Source organism: Podarcis pityusensis, assembly GCF_964106645.2.
Source record: "Podarcis pityusensis genome assembly, chromosome: 6".
Classification (NCBI taxonomy): domain Eukaryota; kingdom Metazoa; phylum Chordata; class Lepidosauria; order Squamata; family Lacertidae; genus Podarcis; species Podarcis pityusensis.
The window spans coordinates 54,121,238-54,144,889 of record NC_138030.1 but is presented as its reverse complement, the minus strand read 5'-3'; the positions used below and the strand labels follow the sequence as shown (position 1 = coordinate 54,144,889).

General features: G+C 41.4%; 1 protein-coding gene across 1 annotated transcript in view; it reads left to right on the top strand.

The window, feature by feature from the left end:
• Positions 1 to 23,652, top strand: part of TRABD2B (TraB domain containing 2B) — a 238,865-nt gene that overhangs the window by 148,480 nt on the left and 66,733 nt on the right. The window contains exon 3 of the mRNA XM_081009430.1: positions 13,796 to 13,942. Coding sequence (XP_080865556.1) covers positions 13,796 to 13,942 — 147 coding nt within the window. The remainder of the gene's footprint in view (positions 1 to 13,795; positions 13,943 to 23,652) is intronic.

The following is a 23,652-nucleotide window of genomic DNA, read 5'->3' as shown; positions in this document are numbered from 1 at the left end:
GGATCCACTTGTTTGTGGTTCTATTTGTTTTGTTTTGCTACCAGCCAACCACATGGAACAGTAGGCAGGCAGCCACTTTTAAAAAATGTGTGTGTTGTGATGGTGTGTGTGTGGGGGGGGAGACACTACTTGCATGTTGCTCATTTTGCTCCCTGCTAGCCATGTGGCAGGCAGCTGCTTGAGTGACTTTCTGAAAGTGCAGCGGGTGTGTGTGTGTGTGCATTGGGCAAATCATTCCATTGCTGCTGTATTTGTTCTGGTGGCTGCTGACCAATGGAGCAGGCAGCTAGCTGCTTGGGAGAGACCTTCGTTGAAAATGCAGGTGAGGGGAGTATATGAGAACATTTTCTTGTTTCTGCTGCATGTCATACATCGGAGCTTGTTGCAAAGCTGCAGGGAGGGCAGCCTAGTACAAAGGCCTCATGACCATCTCCTTTTCCCTAATTGTTCTCACATTGTTGGAGAGCAGTGCAGAGGCACTGCCATCACCACCATTGTTACCACCACCACCACCAACATCATTGTCATCACATTTCCCCTGATTGTTCTCCAGTGTGTTTGAGGGGCGGGACATAAGAAGAGCCTGCTGGATCAGGCCAATGGCCCATCTAGTCCAGAATCCTAGAATTGTAGAGCTGGAAGGTACCATGAGGCTCATCTAGTCCAACCCCCTGCAATGCAGGAATCATTTGCCCAATGTGGGGCTCAAACCCAGAACCCTGAGATTAAGAGTCTCCTGTTCTACCAACTGGCCAACCAGATGCCTGCAGGGAACCTGCAAGCAGGAGCATTATCCCCTCCTGTTGCTTCCAGCAACTGGTATTCAGAAGCATTGCCACCTCCAGGTGTGGAGACGCAGCATAGCCATCAAAGCTAGTAGTCTTCGATGGTCCTTTCCTCCATCCTCTCTTTTAAAGCCATCTCGGCCTCCTGTGGGAGTGAGTTCCATAATTTAACTATGTACTGGCCAGTGGTGAGACATCATCATCATCATCATCATCATCACACACTCCAATTATTTCCAACTGTTGGTCACTCTACCAGTCCTCATGGGCACCCTCATGGGCAATGTATGAACGCCACTGAAGCGATAACATGGGGTGGGGAGAGGGTTTAATTGCAGGAGATCCTGCAGGGCCAAGGAAAGTAGATTACTTTGAAGAAGGGCTTCTTGCACCCCCTGTTGGCTGCTTGAAACACCTAGCAGGATTTATGATGAACACGTGGAAAATCAACCAAGAATTTTACTAATGAAGATGGATAATTCCTCCCCTGCCCCCTCACAGCCTAGTCCCTTTTGTCCTCTTCCTTGCCCCCATGCCGTTCACTTCTCCTTGGCACTGAGCCCTCCTGGATTTACTCTCTCACTTCAAAGTCTCCTATCTTTGTGCTTCCAATGGCATATGAAGAGACATTTACATAGGAAAATAAATCCTATGCAATTTTGCATTTATAGTCTGCCCCTGTTCCAGGAAGAATAACAGCATCTATTGGGTTTCCCTTCTTCCTTTTGCAGTTATTCAGACCTTGTGCTTCCTTCCACAAGGAGATGGATTTCCTTTGTACTTCCCCCATAGGAAGCATCAAGAGAGATTCTAGCCTTGATCACTGCAGGTGTGTAGGAAACCTTTTCTTATCTAACATGAGACCAAGAAAAACATGTGTGCCCTGCAGAATTTACCATGTAGCTCGGATATGCAAAGGATGATAAAAAATTCCTTTTCTTTACCCAGTGGCTTGATCCCTTCAATATGTATTGTAATACAAAAGAGTGTATATTTTCATATCTTAGATAACACAAAGTTATTTATAAAGCCCCAAACCTGCAATTCTCAAGTAGTCCGAGAGGAATATCTCCAGGATAATGTGTGAGTGTGTTTTACTCCAGCGCTGTGTTTCATATCATATGTGATTACTCTTCAAAAGAATAATTTCTAGTTATGTTGATATATTGAAGAAACCGCAAAAAATGCTCTTAAAATGCACTTCCCTTTGGCAGTTTTTGTTGTCACCCAGAGTTGCTACTGCCAGGGTTTTGTAGAGTGGCATAGACACCACCTCATCTTTGACCCTGCATTTTTCAGATACTGTGGAGGGTGGTGCACAGGATAATTGAGTCCAAGAAACATATAAGATGCTAGAGAAAGGGCACTGAAGTTGCCCATAAACAGTTAATGCCTGGCAGTGGACAGAGAAGGAACAAAGCTCAGCCAGACACAGTCTTGCCCACTACACTGGAATGTGCTTCTGCTTATATAATCACTTCTAAAATTGCAGTTCCTACTTTAAATTAGAATATGCAAATCTTCTGCAACTCTGCATCATGCTTTCCCCCTCTTTTTAAAAAAGTGAAGCATTTCCTTTGTTTTGGCAATGCATGTGGGCCCCCTTCCTAATCTTTTTCTTGACAGAACCCATCTGCAATTCGGTTACTAGGGTTTTAGCTGCTTCTTTTTATTTTTTTATTTTTTTACAGAGGATGATATTTCCACATTTCCCCTGTGATATTAGTGACAATGGCTCTGAACAAAGTCAGGTAGCAAGGTTTGTTGTAAGCCGTGCTCCCCCGCAAACAAAGGTTTTGGAGTTTGGGGGAGCCATTCACTCAACCCTCTTAGAAAGCATCCTTTTAAATTGTGACACTGTGCACATTGAAGATGAAGGAGGAACCTGATCATTGGCATAGCTCTTCTTGCTCCCAGGCAGGCTGCCAAAGGCGGCTTCTTGGTGACGGATGTTTCAACAACAGGCTTAACTGACTAATTGGTTTGTCTCGTGGGGCTTTCAGATGAAATCTGCGCTGCTTAGATGAGTCAACTGGGTATTGATAAAAGTGGATGATAGATCAAGCACAGTATAAAGTTTAGAGGCAATGAAAGAATACATCAAGAGGAGGAGGGATATGATCAAGCTCCATTATTCCTACTCATTTCAATGCTGGTTTGTATGCAAAATCCTTTTTATCACTTTCTTGTCTCAAAGCGTGTTTTCACAGATTGCAGGTGGTGATATGCGTTGGATTCCCAAGTGTGGTGGTTAATTTTGAAAAAGAGAGATGCCAAAACTCACAACCCCACAATCTCTGACCTGAAAGGAAGGCTTACCCACCCCTCTTAATCCAGCTGTGGGTGGGCTGTGAGTGGTGAAGGAAGTGCAATTCATGCATGTTCAGAGGCACTCTTTATTACAGTGGTACCTCGGGTTAAGTACTTAATTCGTTCCAGAGGTCCGTTCTTAACCTGAAACTGTTCTTAACCTGAAGCACCACTTTAGCTAATGGGGCCTCCAGCTGCCGCCACACCGCGGGAGCACGATTTCTGTTCTCATCCTGAAGCAAAGTTCTTAACCCGAGGTACTATTTCTGGGTTAGTGGAGTCTGTAACCTGAAGCGTATGTAACCCGAGGTACCACTGTATTTGCTTCATGAAATCTAGGGTGGGCACACTTAAATATTCCCATTGCTTCAATGCCAAATATTTTTTGAGAAATTTAGAAGTATGTGCAGAGTGTAGAAAACATTGAATTGTATCCTGTGGTTATCCATTGCCCCAGTGGCAATCCATTAATATTATAAGATAACATTGGTGAACATGTAAAACAAGAACATGCATAGCCTCAGTCTATACCTGGCTTCAAAGCAATCCACAGGGTCAGAAATTCACTGGTCCAATTTGCCTTTGTAACCCCAGTGGAGGTCAATGTCATGTTTCTTGCATGGCTCATCTTCTAAAGCTATGATTCCCATTTAGTTTTGTGAGGGTATGTTAAAATTTGTGTCGTGTAATAATAATGTAACTTGATCATGTGTATATGTACTCAGAAAGAATTCCCACCGAGGTAAATGTGCACAGGGTTCATAATCGACTCATCACTGCCTTCAAGACACATGCTACCACACCGTATTTTGATATCTTTAAATAGGTAAATTGCCTTTGAATGGGTCTGGCTAATATCAAATCTGACTTCCCAAACATTGTCAACTAATTAACTTTTAGGAATGCTGCCTTTTCTCCTGCAGATAAACAGAGAAGTGGACACAATGCAGTTTGACTTAATTAAAAGCTGAGCTTGTGGTGTGTGCATTTCTCAAGTAGTTTTTGGATACTTGGTTGCGAAGTCTGGTCACACATAAAAGAAATTTAAATCAGTAGCATAAATAACTCCATGTGGAGTTAGTGAATCTGGATTGTTTTAAGCCATTGTGTAAACAGGAGTTTACTGTTGTCTTTGTGAGCCATATTGCAGAACCTCTCTTGTTTGAAATTCCTAGTTATCAATTTCCCCTATAATGCCCCAAGCCAGAGTCTTCTTTATAAATAGCAGTTGTGTTTATCCAAGCATTTGATTATCTAAATGGATGTTTCCACTGAGCCTCCTCCCCCAGGCCATTTTGAAAAATAGCAGGATTATACCAGGGGGTAGACTAAAAAAAACCATTTTACTCTACTCCAGCAAAGAGCTAGGATAATGTATTTTCAAAGTAGATGGGGACAGAGGTTTAATAGAGTGATATACCTCTCTAGGCCACTTCACATACTGACAGAATAGGTTGTTGCTTCCAAAAACTTACAACACATGTTATTTTTCGCGATGTGAATAAAGAAAATAAGATATACAGTCTAGGTGAAGAAGTTAACTTTTGTTGGATCATGTTCTTTTGGTGAAGGAGTAGTGAAGGAGTATTTTGTATACTCCTTTACTAACAGAGCAGTATAAGGAGGGCACTTTTCTACTTTAAAAAAGGGTGTCCCCCCCATTTTCTTGGCATTATCCCCAGGTGGAAACCCTCACTTAAATGAAAGACTCTGTCCACACACACACACCATATGACACTTGGAGATCAACGAAAGGTTAGAAATTAGTTGAGAATAAAATCAAGAGAGAGTGAGGTATGCTTATGAAATATTGTGCTCTCCATATCCAGTTTGTTTTGCGGGATACAGTTTATGCACTCGAGAGGTCAAGCTACTTAGAGGGATTGATTAATAGTTTTATTTTTTAATGATACCAGAAAAAGTTGGATGTGATCCACTGAACTCTTCAACTGGATACTTATCGGACTAATAGAGACTGCTCAGCTGTATTTAATTTTCCCCAACATTTCAAGGAGATAATAGAAAAAGTATTGTGACTGTTTCTTTGCCTAACTGAATTGCTTGTTCCACTTCACCTGTATTGTGAGAGTGTTTTTAATCCATCTTTACAAGGTCCATCTTGCCTTTCTGAGGATGTTATAAGGAGAGTGTACGTTGTTTTGCGACATGCTTAGAGCAACTAGGGAAAATATTTATTTATTTGGAATACTTGCAAACTGCTAAACATTACCAAATACCATAGGAGTGTACAATAACAATACAAATACAACAGACAAGAAGCGAAAAGAACAGAGAGATAAATCCAGTACTACTCACAAGTCAACTCATTCTTCTGGGAAAGCATATAGAAATAACACCTAATGAAATGTGTAAACTGTAAGAGACTCTTAAGTTCAACAGGCAGTGTGATCCACAAGGCAGGTGCCACGGCACTGAAGGACTTGGTCTGAGCTGACATGAATTGATCCTCCAGTTCATGTAGTGCCACAAGGAGAGCTCCCACAAGGAGAATCAGTAGCACAGATGTTGTAAAGGTGTGGCGATCTGTTGTAGAACAACCCCATTGAAAAGATAATGGTGTAGAGGTTAAGAGCGGTAGTCTCGTAATCTGGGGAACCGGGTTCGCGTCTCCGCTCCTCCACATGCAGCTGCTGGGTGATCTTGGGCCAGTCACACTTCTTTGAAGTCTCTCAGCCCCACTCACCTCAAAGAGTGTTTGTTGTGGGGGAGGAAGGGAAAGGAGAATGTTAGCCGCTTTGAGACTCCTGAAGGAGAGTGAAAGGTAGGATATCAAATCCAAACTCTTCTTCTTCTCTTCTTCAGTGGTTACCCAGACCTTGCTGCTGGTTGTGAAGGGGGGCCCCATGACAGCTCAAGCTTCAGGCCCCCAAAATGTAGGTCCGCCACTGGTCGTGAATTAATTTTTGAGAGCCAGACCAGAAACAGGGTTCAAATCCCTTCTTGGCTATGTAGCTCAATAGGTGACCTTGCCTCTCAGCCAAACCTACCTCACAGGGCTGTGGAGATTAATTGAGGGTGGGGACCACTATGTACCCCACCTTGAACACACTGGAGGAAAAAGTGGAACATGAGTGCAATCAATCAATAATACTTTAGTAGGGTTACTTTGCAGTATTTCCAGATAATCATATTTCCAAGGTGACGTATTTCCATGGTTGCTGAATACTGCATTCCTTGCCATCTTTAAATGGGATGAACATGCTGGAAATTATATCTGAGTAAACATGTGGAGGTTCAGGCTATGGGACATCAGTGTTAGAACACTGAGTCCTGCTCCATAACTCCTACAGTCTCTAATCCACCCCCCCCCCATGTTAACTGCAGAAGGAACTGGCTGCAGAAGGCACAGAATAAATCAATGAAAAAAATATGTTTGTTATAAAGCTGTTTATGTTGTTTCCTACAAATCAGTAATTGTTTTGTGGTTGGAGAACCTTGTTGTTTAACCTCAAAAATATTTCTTCTAGCTCCTTAGAAATTTCATACCAATTTAACTAATAGAAACAAGAAACGTTGAGCTTGAAGTCTATTAGTAAGGGAGGGTGTTGCAGCCCCTTTTAGGGTTTCTCCACAGACTTTTCCTGTCAGTGCTATGGAATGCACAGAAATGAGGAACGTCTGTGCCCTTTTCCCTATCAGAAGAAAAAAAGTGGTTCATTGTTTTATACAACGGATCTTGCACACAAAACATCAAAAATAAGAGACTTGCCTTTACAATGCTAAACCCTTTTACACTATCTTTTTGCACTAATTACAGTTGAAAAAACAAAACAAAAACAGAGACATCACCTTGCCGACAAAGGTCCGTATAATTAAAGCTATGGTTTTTCCAGTAGTGATGTATGGAAGTGAGAGCTGGACCATAAAGAAGGCTGATCACCAAGGAATTGATGCTTTTGAATTATGGTGCTGGAGGAGACTATTGAGAGTCCCATGGATTGCAAGAAGATCAAACCTATCCATTCTTAAGGAAATCAGCCCTGAGTGCTCACTGGAAGGACAGATCCTGAAGCTAAGGCTCCAATACTTTGGCCACCTCATGAGAAGAGAAGACTCCCTGGAAAAGACCCTGATGTTGGGAAAGATTGAGGGCACAAGGAGAAGGGGATGACAGAGGACGTGATGTTTGGACAGTGTTCTCGAAGCTACCAAGATGAGTTTGATCAAACTGCGGGAGGCGGTGGAAGACAGGAGTGCCTGGCATGCTGTGGTCCATCGGGTCACGAAGAGTCGGACACAACTAAACGACTACACAACAACAGTTCGAAAGCACGTCAAAGTGCAAGTAGATAAATAGGTACCAGTCTGGCGGGAAGGTAAACAGTGTTTCCATGTGCTGCTCTGGTTTCACCACATGACCCAGAAAAACAGTCTGCGGACAAACGTCGGCTCCCTCAGCCAGTAAAGCGAGTTGAGTGCCACAACCCCAGAGTTGTTTGCAACTGGACATAACTGCCAGGGGTCCTTTACCTTTTTACATTTGGCATGCCAAATGCCTTCAGACATTTGCTTGAAAAGGTCACCAATTGCTTTACACCACTGTACAAACTTATTGGTGTTAAGAAATTAACACCATCTAACTTAAATGTGGAAATGCAATTAATAGCTGTGAGGTACTTGATCATGAGCACAGAGAGGGAGATATAACTCCTTTCCCATGTACCACAGTCCCATCAAAGTTGACTTTCTCAAAGTTGCTATTTTCCCCAGGTGTGATGCTAACCTCAGCCTTTAATATGCATATTAGGGAAGCCATTAAGCATTTTACACATCTAAAGAGTTGGTCAAGTACAGGTGTGTTGCCATAGAAACAACTAACTAGTAATTCCTTCAGTAGGCCTTTTCTCCCTTCACCTGGCTGGATGCCGCATCATCCTAGGAGTAGGAAAACAAAAGGCCAGTTTTGTCTAGTCCCACCTAGAGCCATGAAGACACAAAGGCTTTATTTGCTCTCTGGATGGACTCCAAGCCTCTGGCTTTAGGGACCCCCAAAGAGACTTAATTGGGGAGCAAGACCTGTGAGAGTGTTAATGATGTGGCCCCTTCCATCTTATGCTTCCATGTTATTTATATATGTGAAAATAAAATAGTTTCATGCAAGACTTGACTAATCTAGTCCACACTAGGGCAAATCACTTTCTAGCAGATTGCCTTAAGAGAATGCTCAATATCAGACCTTCAATGGCAAGGAGGCAAGGGTACTGCAGTCCACCAGGCAAAATAGGTTTGTTTTGTCTTCAAAGCCAAAGCATGATGCATTTTGCATTGATTTAATTTAAGGTGCAGTGAAAGTCCAGCATGAATGTGCTGAATGTCTCCAAAAGGTGTAGCGTTAGTGCAAAACCAGAAAGGAAGGAAGGAAGGAAGTGTATAAAGCAGGTACCGGGGGGGTGCACATCCACAACCTGATTAAAAGGCTGAACTATGGTGATGGCATAGCTCACTCTGATCACACAAATGCCCCTTTCTCTTCATGACATGGCACAGAGAAGGGCTGGAATGAAGTTACTGATGTGTGTGTGGATTACTGGGCTCAGATGTGCTGCACATCTGATTCTCACTGCTCCTTTTCGAAACTGCTATGCAAGTATTTCCCAATTAGCAGGAATTCACCTTGTGAGGAGCGAGGTGGGAGTGGGACTAGGCTCTTGTTAAATACCCATTCCTTCATTCCATGCATATGCTGAAGCCATGCTCTTTATAGCAACCCCCTGCAAGCCTCTTGCTGGTATGAATGGGGCTGAGCATGGGATTGTGATTTGTTCCCTCTGTTGCATGAAAACTTCTGCTCATTCAAATGCACTGCTCAACCATTCGGCTAAAATCTCGTGGCTACATGTTGCTGGCACAAACATTTAATTCCAAGCTTCATAAGCAATAGCGCTGTAGGATGCATTGTGGTTAAAGTGAGGTCTTTGGTCAGATTCAAACCATTTTATTAAACTGGTTAATTAGCAATTTGAAAAGGAAAAAATCAAGGTCTTAAGGTCTCCTCGGGTCACTGCCAAACCACAGCCTATTAACTACTCCTGCCTTTCAGCAGCAATAATGATGAGGTTTTGAGAACATATGGAATCAACTAGGTGAAAGGCTTTTATGAGGAACTTTAACAGGGGGCATGATTTTGCAAACAGAAATTCTAGCAGACGATTTCATGGATTTGCTTCCTCAACTGTCCCTTTAAAGAAACCAAACTCCTTCCTCATTGAGGGATGTCAGATTCAGACAGGCTTTCTCTCGGACACTGGGGGGAGCCTTTTAAGTAGCTCCCCCTGGACCTGTTTTTCAGAGTTTGTTTCCTTGACACTGACCTCATTGTGGTGACTTTCACAGCTCGTCAACCCCCTGTCATAGCATGGAGCGAGTTAGGGATGGTGAGGAAAAACCAGCCTCCTTCAGGAAGCTAATGGAATTACTGGTTTTACACAAACACATAATTTCCTTGGTATTTTGTGAGGTTCTGTATTTTGATTGACTCAAGAACAGATTTAGCATAGTCATCCCTCTCCCCATGACTAGAGGGGGCCTTAAATCCCACCTGTTTTATCTTCCCCCAATCCTATATACCTGAAGAACATGTGTCTGCACACACAAACATTTTTTCTCAGTACTCCTTCCTACCATTGCAGTGGGTACCTCGGGTTACAGACGCTTCATGTTACAGACGCTTCAGGTTACAGACTCTGCTAACCCAAAAATAGTACCTCGGGTTAATAACTTTGCTTCAGGATGAGAACAGAAATCGTGCGGCGGTGGCAGCGGTAGTCCCCATTAGCTAAAGTGGTACCTCAGGTTAATAACAGTTTCAGGTTAAGAACGGACCTCCAGAACAAATTAAGTTCTTAACCTGATGTACCACTGTATTAAATTGGTGGGCAGGATTCTGAAGCTGCTGCCTATGAGACACCTTCTCTTGCCAATTGGTTGGCTTGTATCCACCCATTTTCAGCAGATTTCCATTTCTCCCAAGATATGTCTACAGCACAGTTCTAAATCAGCTTGACTGTCCAGGCCCTCTGTTGCTTTTTATGGGTATGGTGAAGGCTTCACGTGCAGGTGTTAAAACTCTGCTCTGCACCATGTGATGTTGTGAACTAAAATAATGACTTCTGATGGGTAGATAAGGCCAGGCTTACAATCAAATTGCATATTTACTGAGAGTGATTCAAGATCGTGGTGGGCAGGTTAAGGTGCATCTGCGCCAGGGCCAAAGCCAGTCTTTCTCACAAGAAGAAGCAGTCTTTTTTCTAAGTGGAGTTTCAAATGAATGAATATAAAATAAGTTACTTCCTCATAAGTAACAGAAACTCCAGTAATCCTGCCCAAGTGCCTGTGTATGTATGAATTGTTAGCATGTGAAACATAAAAGCCTAGAAAGAATTGTGATATTTGTGTTTAGAAGCTTTCTCCTATTTGTTATAAACACCACCTTCAAGCCCTTTGCCATTCTCACTGTCAAAGCAGCTAAAGAAGGATTTTTTCTTTTAATCGTAAAGAGTGATAGTGATCTTGAAAAATCATGAGGTGGGGGGGGATCTTGGATGGGCAGAGCAGGATGCATCAAGTAAGTACATTTTGCACCACTTTTTATTAAAGGAAGAGGAAAGGGAAAATTATTAGAGGCAAGGACAATTCTTCAAATTCCACTTTTTAAAGTTGAGAAGGGAGACACAGAGGGGGCGGGGAATGCCTTACTTTTTAAATGGTTTATGGTGATTTGTCCTGTTTATCTATAGGAAGCAAATCCAGAACTTTTTGATCTGGAGTTGCAGACTTTGTGGCACAATAAAACAGTGATTTATGGGCAGTTTCATGTGATTCCTTGGAACAGGTGGCATTTTAAGCAGCTGTATATTTCTTTCCTGGAGCTTAGAATGGTCCAAATCCACCAAAGAACTGACTTTTATTGAGAATTCTCAGAACAAAGCCTGTACACATGTGTGCATGGTTTTCTACCTGCCCCTAATTGGAGAAGGTGGTAATTCTGTCTAAGATGCTGTGGCCTTTGACTGCATTTCGATCAAATTCAAATCCCAAATCTCATTATAATTTCAAGGCCAAACGAGCAAAGACTGCAGTTCCCAATCCATTTAACTATGAAGTAGCCCTGTTGGTTTTATTGGGGCTATTCTAAAGTTCAATTGCTTGTGGATTACAGCCAAAAGCACTTGCCGCCTGAGCAGCTGATCTGTTTGAAAAGGGCAGGGCAATTTTCCAAGGTGCCTGAACTATTATTTCATACAGTCTCACTGACATTGCTGACAACTCCTGAAGTCCAAAGTAGACCCAAGCATTCCAATGCAGTTTGTTGTTGTTGATTAGTAACATTTTGTTTTGCATGTGTTCTCTGAAATTAACATTTGCTGAATTAAGCATTTGTTGTGGTGTAAGTCTTTTTATGGGTATGGTGAAGGCTTCGTGTGCAGCTGTTAAAGCCATGTGACATTGTGAAGTAAAATAATGATTTCTGATAGGTAGATAAAGCCAGGCTTGTTTGCCATTTGTATTTGCATTGTATTGGCTGGGCTTTTAGAGGGCAAAATGTCTTGCATCGTGTACATATGTACAAAGCAACTTTTACAGCAGCTGTAGAGTTCCAATAGCTTTTCTAAAACAAGGGATAAATATGTTAAAAATAATGTGGCTTTATAGTAAAGGTGTAATGAATGTTGACCTGTAGTTAAGAAGCAGCAGCTATTGCGCTAACAATCTCCTGGGAATGTTTAAGGGCACACTGTGGAAGTACAGTTTAAATTTGTCATTACTGGAAGCACAAGAAAATGTATGAGGACCAGGAGTCACATATCATTCCATCCTACCCTCTCTGCAAGTTGGCTTACTCAGAAGTCCAAATCTTTCCCCACATGTCTAAGCCTAGGCTTCAGCATTTTCTATGACCCATAAAATGTGAGATTAGCATCTCCCTAATTTAAACAGGCTGCAAAAAGCATAGGTTTAAAGGATTTCTTACCTTTTGAGGCTTATAGGCTAGGGAGGAAATAGCTCATCCAAGGATTTCCTGTGGATTCAAAATATTGGACTAATAAAAATAAAAGCTAAGAAAAAGATTGATTGGAAGAAGAGAGGTATAAAATGCTTACGTTTCAGAGTTATTTCACTGACAATCTTACCTAAAATATAAGAATTTAACTTGGAGATGTTTTTTCTCTCTTTGGCTAACCTGGAACCTATTCAAATAGCACTGGTTGCATCATGGCTGTGGGACAAATGTGTGAAAACCTCCAACCTGTGAAGAGCTGCATAATAATAATAATCATAATAATTTATTGATTTATTTATACCCTGCCCATCTGGCTTGGTTTCCCCAGCCACTCTGGGCAGCTCCCAACAGAAAATTAAGAACATGATAAAACATCAAACATTAAAAACTTCCCTAAACAGGGCTGCCTTCAGATGTCTTCTAAAAGTGAGATAGCTGTTTATTTCTTTGACATCTGATAGGAGGGCATTCCATAGGGCGGGCACCACTACCTAGAAGGCTCTCTGCCTAATATGCCCAGGATAAGCTTTCAGAACCGCTAAGGTTCAAAAAGCACCACCAAATTTTTATTTTATTTTGTTGGACAGTAAGGTTTTTCTCAAGGGTATGGTTAAATAGTGATTTGACAAGAGTTTACAAACAGACTACAACTACTGCTTGACTCTCTCTCTCTCTCTCTCTCTCTCTCTCTCTCTCTCTCTCTCTCTCTCTCTCTAGACAGCTGAGTTGCTTGTCATAATTCTTTACATTCTAATGTACCTTAAGAAATGTAGCTCAGATGAATATGATCATTAAAATGGCTGATCTGGTTTCTTCTGGATTATCTTTTTGACAAGGACGAGAAATTTCACTGTAGGGGAGAGAGAACATCAGTTGACAGTGCCTCCCCCACCCATGTGACTGAGAAGTATTGTGGACTGCCACCCACAAAGGTTTAAACTGACAGATAGCGGTCAGCTATCATTAAACTGCTGTCATGATCTCAGCAGCCACATCTTCATAAAAAGGCAGTTTGGTTTAGCGTAATTGCTCCAACATTGTGTTCATTCAGCAGTGACACACCCACACCCAATATTAATGGGGCTGAATCATGAATTAAATCTAGGGACAACCACATCTTGGAGGTAGGCAAGGGATATATACTATGGGAGATAAGCTATTAACTATCCCATTGCATAACTGGAAGTCAGACTTTGTAAGCAACCATGGTTCTGGTTGCTTCTTCTAGAGCTGAATGTCATTCTGGTGCTATGCTGCCAGGCTGAGCCATGGATCAGTGATAGGTTAGTTGCTCGCTTTGAGCTCTGTCTGTGGGTAGGGGGTAAAATCTGCTGCTTGAAAACAGGTCAGGATAAAACCTCAGGTCCAGGAGGATGCTGAATTGACTTCAATAAGAGATTGAAAATGTTGTTTTAGATGACCAGGCTTTGAATTGGGAGCTAGAAATTGATTATTTTGAGTGAGAAGAGAGAGAAACTGCACACGAATGAGAACATAAATATATTCACACTCTTCGCTAGCAAAAAGAAATCCCCGGCAAAAGGATGTTTCCCTTGCCTTTTTTTTTTGTTTTTCTGTTGAGGATGTGTTCCAATCTTTTCCATGCCTCTAATGCTTTACTTCTGGCATCACATCTTGTCTCCTAAATAACTCCTATTCATTTTCTGTGTACGTACAGGTGCTGTTTGCCTTGAACCAAACATTGCTACAACATGAGAGTCTTCGAGCTGGCAGCTTGCAGGCCCCTTACACCACGGAAGATCTCATCAAGCACTACAACTGTGGAGATCTCAATGCTGTCATATTTAATCACGATACTTCACAGGTATGTTTCCCTACATAGGAGGGAGGTGTAAATAGGTATAACATTGTTTCAAGGCCTATTTTTCTGTCAAGTTCTTTCTTCTCAGTATTTCAGCCCACAACCCTACAGTAGGTAGGTGGGGAATGGAGAGCTTCTAGCTGATTGAACGTATGATGTGAAATTATGTTTTCCCTGAGAAACCTGTCCAAATGCCCTGCTAGGCCTCCTCTGTCTTTCATCTACCATAAATATTTCACAGACCCATGTTCAAGCTCTTGTGTGGATGTACAAAGCCCTGAACAACTTGGGCTGAGGACACCATATGGACGACCTGAGCCTTTACATCACAGCCCTATCCACTTTCTCCAAGGACCTCAATGAGGTGTACATGGTTCCCCCTTCCTCATTTAATCCCTACAACAACCTGGTAAAGTAAGTTAGGCTAAGAGGTAGTGACTGGCCCAAGGCCACCCAAAGAGCTTTATGGATGAGTGGGAATTTGAACCCTGGTTTCCTAAGTCCTAGTCTGACACTAACCACTTCACCACACTAGCTCATATTATCATGGTTGCAGTTCCTGCTGTTTTGGCCACAGAGGCTTGAGGTTTTGTTGTACAAGACATGCAATCAGTTTCAGCACTAAAAGAGGTAAAAAGGTAGCAGCATATGCACCAGTTGTAACAAGGATCAAGCTGGTTTACGTTGCTTTGCCAATCTTCTCCTGCCTTGCGCTCTCAAACCCTTCTTCTCCTTCTCCTCCCCACACCTTGGATACCCCTCTGTTCTTCACATGTCTCTTGTTTCCTTGAGAGACAATGAGATATTACCACTGTTTTTCTAGAGCTGCTTTGTGTGTGTTTTGGCTTGGTGAGTGACTGAGAAGCTTTGAAAGGAATGTGAGCAGAAATGAAAGTTAATTGCAAGTGCTTGGAAGGCCTTTGAACATAATTCCCTCTCATTAGGACAAAAGACTTTGTAATAATTGACTTTGCATTTGAAGAGGAAGTGTGCATTATGTAAATAGGCTACAAGGCCAAATAACTTCCCAAACATGTCATAATCCAATAATAATCCGGGTGTCACAAGAGTTTGGGCAGAATCCTTTGTTTTCTCTTAGATCTTCAATATCATAGAGAACTTTTAAGAACTTCTGAAGTTTTATAAGTTCTCCCCTGCCCACGTCTCACACACATGGACAGCTTGTACAAATATAACTTTTATGGAATATCTGGCAGAACCAAGAAGTAAAATATCATGGAATATGATCCACTTAAGTGTAACTGCTTAAGTAGCATACACTTAAACCAATTGTACTTGAAAGTTTTGAACTTTGGCTGGATCATAACTGTGATTTCAAACATTTCTCCTTTGTTCTGCAGCCTACCATAATCTATGGACTCATGAAAAAGAACAGAGTTTAATTCATGTATTTCAGACATTTCTATGCTATGATAAAGAAGGCATAAAGAGAATAAAATTAGGGCACAATCTTAATTCCCACTCCCGACCCTGCCAGTACCCTGGAAATTGGTGGCATGGCTACTGCATCTGCATTGTGGAAGGTGGTGATTGGGGGGGGGGGGTCCTGCAAATGGTCAATGCCAAAACCAGTGGATCCTGGAGTGATTCAGGTCTTCTCCCTCCCTCTTTCCTCTCTCCCCCCAGAATGTCTCATTCTGAGCTTTCCTCTGGATGCCACTGGCAACTGATGGGCTGCTGGCTGTGCTGAATCCTGGGCAGAGGATCTAATCTATCCCCCTCCCCCAGACCAACATAAGGGAGGGTATGGATTTCTGTGCCTGTCAATAAGTAAAACATTATCACATAAAAACAGCAACTAAAGAACAGTGTTAAAACGAGTTCAAACACAAAATTTTAAACATTTAAAAGTCCAGGATAATAAAAAGGTGATTGTTCGGCAGGGAAAAGGTACCAAAGAATGCTTTCTGGTGGGGGAAAAGCCCAGGGGCAGGCGATCTTTCAGGTAACCTGGTCCTGAGTTGCTCAGGGCTTTATATGCTAACAGCAAGACCTTGTCATATAACTGCCACTTGGGATAACACTACCTCTGGTTACAAACTTAATTCATTCTGAAGGTCCGTTCTTAACCTGAAACTGTTCTTAGCCTGAGGTACCACTTTAGCTAATGGGGCCTCCTGCTGCTGCCATGCCGCCGCTGCACGATTTCTGTTCTCATCCCGGGGCAAAGTTCTTAACCCAAGGTACTACTTCCAGGTTAGCGGAGTCTGTAACCAAAGTGTTTGTAACCCGAGGTACCACTGTATATGGAGGTGGCTCCCATTCAGTTGGGGCGGGGGAGGGGAGGGACACATATGAAAGTGGGCCCAAGTGGCATGTACAGTTGTCTGCTTGGACTCTACCTAGCATGAAAATAAATTAGGAGGGGAGAAATTTTCAATAACTTCCCTTAACTTTTGTATACCTGGGCTTTTGTTAACACTAAACTATGGACTGTTCAGCCAAAGTGTAGTTTGTTTGAATGTCCAGATCTAGCTCAACAGAGGACCCATGGTTTCCTTTCTGGCAACAAACCAAAGCATGAAGCCATTGTTTATTGTTGGCTTATAAACCAGGAGTTTTAACTATGGTTTGGTGCTACATCCAAATCTAAGAGCCTTGATAACCATGGTTTGTATGATGATTCCATCTCTGACTCCCACCAAGCTACAGAACCACTAGGCAAAAGCAACTGAAAAACAAAGCAAGCTTTGGAGAAATAAGTCCTAGCTTCTTTGCTTGTTTGTGAGGTAATGTGTTTTGTTGAAGACATATTGGGCTGGTTTCAACTAAATAGTTGCACTAGTGTGAGCCAGTGCAGTGAGTCCCAGTAATGCAATGGAGCCTTCCCCTCTCTCCTCCCTTGATGCCCCCAAAATCAGCTTGGGGGGGTGCAAGAGAACCCCCAGAACAGTGCTTGTGGGGAGAAGAGGGGAGATGGTTCCACCTGACAAGCAGAAATGCTTGAGCTGATAAAATGATTGCAATAGCACAATGTGTGATACTGGAGAGCATTGTATCTCACTCATCGTAAAACACCCAGCCCAGTGAGGAATTGGAAAGTATTTCTGAATATTTCATGCTTATATTATATATTTTGTTGTGTCCGACTCTTTGTGACCCCATGAACCAGAGCATGCCAGGCACTCCTGTCTTCCACTGCCTCCCGCAGTTTGGTCAAAATATATAAATAGTAAATATACTTCATCCATTTGCTCTTTTGGCACTACACACAACATTATTGAGTTCAGACTAAGATATTATAGGAAATCTGTTTTGGCATAATAAATTCTTTATAAAATTTGACTGACTGGTACAATAACTCTTATATCAACAAGAGAGTCTTGGATTGCCTACACTACATGTTCCAAAGTAACACCAACATAAATCTGGTGTGGTCTTATGATTTCTATTGAAAAAAGAAAAGGGCTCCCAAGTCAGTGGGCTAAGCATGACAAGTCTAGAACCAGTCCAACTGAATGCTCAGAAATCCTGTCATTTCAGTAGCTCAGCAAGCCTCTCTCTAACTGCAGCTGTTTTACTATGAACTATTCTCTGGAAATATGACTTCATTTCTCTACCGGGGCACAACGTCTATGCCAGCAATACTGCACTGTGTTATGTCTAAACTTAAAGGTGATAAGGTAATATGTCCCCAGTACACTATGGATTATACTTACAGGGTTGAGCTGGTTGGGGTTTTTTGTTTTTTGTTTTAAGATAAAGAAGTACACCATTCCTGGAACAACTGAGGGGTTTGCTTATCACTCAACACTTTACCTAATGGTCTTGGGCTCAACATTTAATATTTATTGTAGTTAGAGAATTCCAAAGATAGTTTTCATTGCCCAGTTTTGGAAGCTTTCCAGATATATATATATATTCCAATGCTGGAATGGGAAAAAAATTAATGGTGTAATTAAAGCTTATCAAAAGTCTTAAATCTTTAAGGACAGATCTGAAAGCAGGATGTTCTGATAACGTATTTTAAATGGCTATGCAGTAACAGCTTCACAATTTTATTGACAGTGAGCATATCGTAATGACACACAAATGCTCTCCTCCATGGAGGGCAAAGAGGCAGGAGCTGTTTTCTTTCTGTAATGGAACTTTAAATCATTATAATTTTATTATGCCTGCCCCAAAACCTATGTAGGAAGGTTCACTACTTCCAGTAGTAAGAACAGAAAATGAAGTAGCTGATTTCTCTTTTGGACTGGAGAGAAAAGAAAAAGAAAATACTGGTTTGGGATGGTAAGGTGTGCTAAATGAGTAAATATATTTAACATCCAAGCATGCTATAGTGACATAAAATGGGCATGGAACCACAATTCTGAGAGTTACCTAGGAAAAGAGATTGATTATTAAACCATTATGGAAACTGTAGCTCTGTAAGAGGAACAGGGGATTCCTTAACAAACTACAGTTCCCAGGATCCTTTGTGGGAAGCCATGACTGTTTAAAGTGGTAAGATGCTGCTTTAAATGCACGACAGATATGGTGCTAGTTTCTTCAGCCTGTAGAGAGGTGGGAGTCTGGGGTGAGCGATAACTCTGCTGCGGCAGTGCATGGATGTGATTTGTTTGGCATGGACTGAAGCAGCCTGAACTTTATATGGGCTATGCACTGAAAGAGCCATTAGAATCAGAACTTCTCATCAGGGTCACTTTTGTCATAACTGAGTTGACGCCCCAAAATGAATCATTCACTTGATCTGAAGAGAGAAAGCTTCTTTGGCAGCAAGTCGGCTACTTTTCCATCCAGGGGACAACACAGAAGAAAAGCATTCCTTCCCTATCTTTATTTTAAAGAATGTTCAGTTCCATATCATTCTGACTGCCTGCCCAGAAAGTGTGCCATAAATCTATCAGCTAGAACAGTCATAGGAGAGTCAAGTATTTGCAGAAGTGTGCATAAGAAAGTGATCTGTTTCCTGTTGTATTTCTCTGTCATGGCCCAATGGAATAAACTTTGACCTGCTCAGGTTTACCCAGTTTAAATAAGGACTTAAGTGACATGAGCAAATTATCGTGAGAGGAATGCAACAGACCCACACCACAGCAAGGTTTTGTTTCTTTGTTTATTGGTCCAACATCCCTAAACTATTTATTTCCAGTGGGGGAAAATACGATGCAATATTATTTTTATGATAAAATCATATGTTCTCCCTTTTATTTGTGAGATTCCCATTATCCATAGACATAAAAGGTAAGTTTTTGTTATGTGTTTATTGCTATTATTATGATAGTAAGCTAATTTTTTCTCCTAATAATGTGCTTCTTATTTATGGGACAGGACCTGATAGGACAGTTTCTTTTATTAACTTATTCTCCACTACAATTCATTTGGTTATATAACAGGATGGGAAACCTGTGGCGCAACGGATGTCGCTAGACTCCAATTCCTTTCATCCTTAGACAGTCTGAAGTTGGAGTCTAACAACAGCTAGAGGATCATGGGTTCTCCATGCCTGTTATAAAAGATTCATATTAGGAGAAGTGTGAACTAGGCTTCAGAGTCTTCAAAACAGTTCCAGAGGAATGCAAGATGCCAGTCTGTTGTGTTTTTTCCATGCATCTTAAGAAATCCATACAACGAACACATTCCTGAAACACCAGGGCAAGTTAGGTGTCTTTCTGAAGGCAGTGGAACTGCACTTGTCAGGATGGGGTAGGGTGAGAAAGCAGCAGTGAGGTTGGAACAACTCTGAGGGCAACACTGTTAACCTAGAGCTCCCTGACCTCACCTGTCCCCATCCTGATGCATGTAGCTTCGCCACCAGGAAGATGCCCCCACCTCAACCTCTGCCTTCCTCCATGAGCCAACACTGGGCTAATCCTTAATCATTCACTGTTAATAATAAAAGAATGGATGGGCAGACTAAAATTGGAATGCTAATTCAAAGTCTCTTCAATGACATCCTGGCCTCTTCCCGAGGAATGTTAGTATATAAAACTAATACATCCATTTTAACTAGAACCATATTCTGATAAACTGGATGACCTTCTGCTTTGTTAATAAAACCTTTTGTGCCTCTTATGAAAGAACTATGCTGTTGAACAAAATGATGAAGCAAAGTATCTACACATTGTAATAATGGTTCTAATGCAGATCCTGACCCAGATAAAATAAGCCTCCCAGGTGGTGGGTTTCCTGGTTTGTGGCTCTTAGGTTGTATATATAGAACTTGTGTTCAGCAGGGCTATGTTATCATTAGTATAACCCAATATAAAGTGTTTTAGTGCTAGAATAAATCAAGCCTAAGACCACGCCTGTGCAAAGGAACAGAAAAACACATGTCCACCAGATCATTGGCATAGCTACCTGGTTGAAATTATTCTTCGGATAAAGTAAATAACTAACTTTCCTCTGTTTCCCCCCCAGCTTATTGACTGGGTGGATTGCACACTCCTGGATATTATTATTAATATTAATTTCTTTCTACTTTGTATATGGATTGAACTGGATTGAGGGGTTTTTTACAAATCCATGTTGAAAAACAGATGCAAGCATCCCTTCCAGCAGCAAATCTGATGTGGTGGGCGGGGACAGAGAACATACTGATTTCCTGGCTAAATCAGACACCACTCCGAGCAAGGAAGCATCCCTCCTTGACTTACCTCATCTGCTGTTCTCCTGTTTTTAATGGGAATGGGGTCCATCGAGAGAAATGTCTTTGGAAATATAATAACATTTTTTCTAGGGTACATAAAAATAGCTTCCTAGCCACAAGTTCTCCCCTGTATTGCCACATTCTCTCTTTGATCAGCAGCTTATGCTCCAATTTTATGCCAACTTGAATGGAGCAACTTTTTTTGTGAAAGACAACATAAGTTTGGGAATAAGAAAAGAATTATTTGAACTTTTCCACACGTTCAAAACTCTCAAAGGTCTCATTCAAAAATCACAACTATGAAATTTTAGGAAATGTCTTGTTTAAATATTGACTACAACTCTCAAAACTATATTCTAATCTTTTATTTGCATGTTCTGAAGTGCATATAGTACAGTCTGACACACGTTAGTTATGACTAAGGCATTGAAATAAATGGAACTTTTAATTAACTTACTTATGACTATCTTTTTTCTTTTGGTTTCATTTGGGTTGTGGTTTTGTACAAGTTTTATTGGGCTGGCACCATCGTATCTGACTTGTTGACTGATGCTATAGATAGAGGTGTGTGTGTGTGTGTGTGTGTGTGTGTGTGTTTGAAGGTGGACCATATGCATTATTTTCCAACCGTGTTTTGTTGAAACTTTCATTTAAACTGAAATGCAGGGAGTTATACAAAATTCAGACAGAGAAGAGGACCACATGATTTCTACTCCTACAAAATGGATGATGTTACTCTCCCCACCACCCTCATTTTTTAAAAAAAACTGCTCAAAAAGTGGCTTTTTAAGTACTGTAGTACTGTAGTGTTATAGGATAAATACAAATATTACACAGAGATTATGATTTCTCAGGGATTTACTGAATATCTCTTTAATAGTGTGTGTGTGTGTGTGAGAGAGAGAGAGAGAGAGAGAGAGAGAGAGAGAGGGAGGCGGGCAGGGAGAGGAGAGAGATTTTCCCTCAAGGTGTTCACAAGATGTACATTCAGTTCATGAAGACTTGAAATGCAATGGCGATGACTGAGGAAACCAAAATTAAGAAAGCGTTGGGAATCAGATGTGAAAACCTGCAGCTGGGACTGCCACTGACTTTTCTACATAATCCCAAAAGTTGGTCACAAAACTGCACCAGCTGTTACAATTAAAAATCATATAGCATCTAGCACAGTCTGCTGTTTATGGAGCATTCAGTCTTTGTGTGGAGAAAAAGGCTCACTACCCCACACATTCCCCCATCATTTTCCTTATTGCAAAAAAGGCTGGTTTTTTAAAAGTGGCTTTGTCATGTAAGAGTGCTGTAATCCACTTTAATTGTGCAAACCTACATTTGCTGGTTTGCGATTGAATGCAATATAATGACAATGTGGAAGCATCCTTAATATTTTGTTCTTATATTTTTATCTCCAGGGAGGGGGAAGAGGTGTTTTGAGGGATTTTCTGCCTTGAATGCCCAAACAACTTTGCTGACCTTGAGTACTGTTTACCTTGACTTGGAGATGGGAGTGGCATTTACTGCTCTGCCTCAGGTAGCAAAATGTTTGGGGCAAAGACAAGAGTTCCCTGATGGTAACCCTCAGGTCAAGGCTTGGCCAAGATTGAACTTGGGTACCAAATGAGGTCTTCTGTTATGTGAATCAGCTACCCCTGCCCAGATAGTTGTCTTGTGACTGTTTTTCTGTTGGCGTGTGTGGGCTGTGTGTATGTGTGTCTTTGTCTTTCATTGGCCTAGATTGCACAAAAACACACATGGTATATTTACATTCTTCTTTTAAAGTCAAATGGTGTGTACATATATATATAGGATATCAATATATAACCAAGGGAGTATCATTATCCTGTTCCTCTGCTGCAATGCAAAGCAAAGTTTTAGGTCCACCACCTTCACAATGTGGAGTGTTTAGCTGTGCCAGCAGAAAATCGTGATGGAAAACCCATTGCAGTCATGGAAATGCTGACTCAGTTAAAACCCAAGCTCTTTTTCTTGCACTTCTCCTGTTAGATTTGGGAGTGGGTGTGTAAACTCCCAAGGAATTGCACTACAAACTGGAGAGATTGGATCGTTTTTGTTTTCTTTATTTTGCAGAATGGGGCTGTAGCCTGCACTTCAGGGAGAAACAAAAGATAATGTTGTTAGCTGTATCCTGCATGTGGTATATGTTTTAATAAAATGATTCCCTGCAACTTATGCAAAGCCAAAATGGCCAGCCCATTTGGAAATCTCTCACAAGTATAACACTATGCAATTTATATAGCTGCAATAGCCATGGATTCTCTTTCTCCTTTTCCTCTGACATTCCATACTGCCATTATTCCTCCCCTTCCTTGTCATCTCTGCTTCTGGAGCTGCACTTTGCATTATAATGGAAACTTTTAAAAATCAGTTTGAAAGCATTGTCCCCTGCTTCTCATTTTAATTTCCCAAGCACAATTTATTTGCCACCTTTTTAGTTCAAAATGACCCTGAGAGTCAGGCCACTATTATTTGTATTTTACAGATGGAGAAGTGATCCTTTCCCAACGCTACCTACGAAGCAACTCCACTGGTCCTTAAACCAAAATGCTCCAAGTCCTGCTAGTGTTTCCCAGTTTTGTCATGTTAAACATAACATATTAGTCTGTTTCTCACAATTCCTGGAAAATACACTCCCCTCTCTCACAGATATTTCTGTATAGATAGCTGGGAGGTTGGGGTCAGTCTGGAAACTCTGGGCCATATGCACAATTAATTACCCACTTCTTGTCTTATTTAATGAGGAGTGGTTCCCTATGTAAGCTCACAACCTGAAGCTGAAACAGTTGAGCCAACAGCAGCAGTTGTCACTTTAATAACCACACAGTCCCACACTTCCCACCTTTATTTTCCTTGTTGCAGCCTGAAATAACCATAAACAGTTCTCCCAGAAGTTTTAAAGGTCTATAAATCACACAAGCAGGTGTCTTCTATGTCATATATTTTACAGCAAATTTATAAAATGCAATATTTTTCTGACCTTTGTTAGCACTAGGTTTCAGCACACATGAGAACGGCAGTGTATTCATTTTAAAAAATGGTGTGATTGGACAGCTTTGTCTTTTAAATGTTTTAGTACTCACTGTAT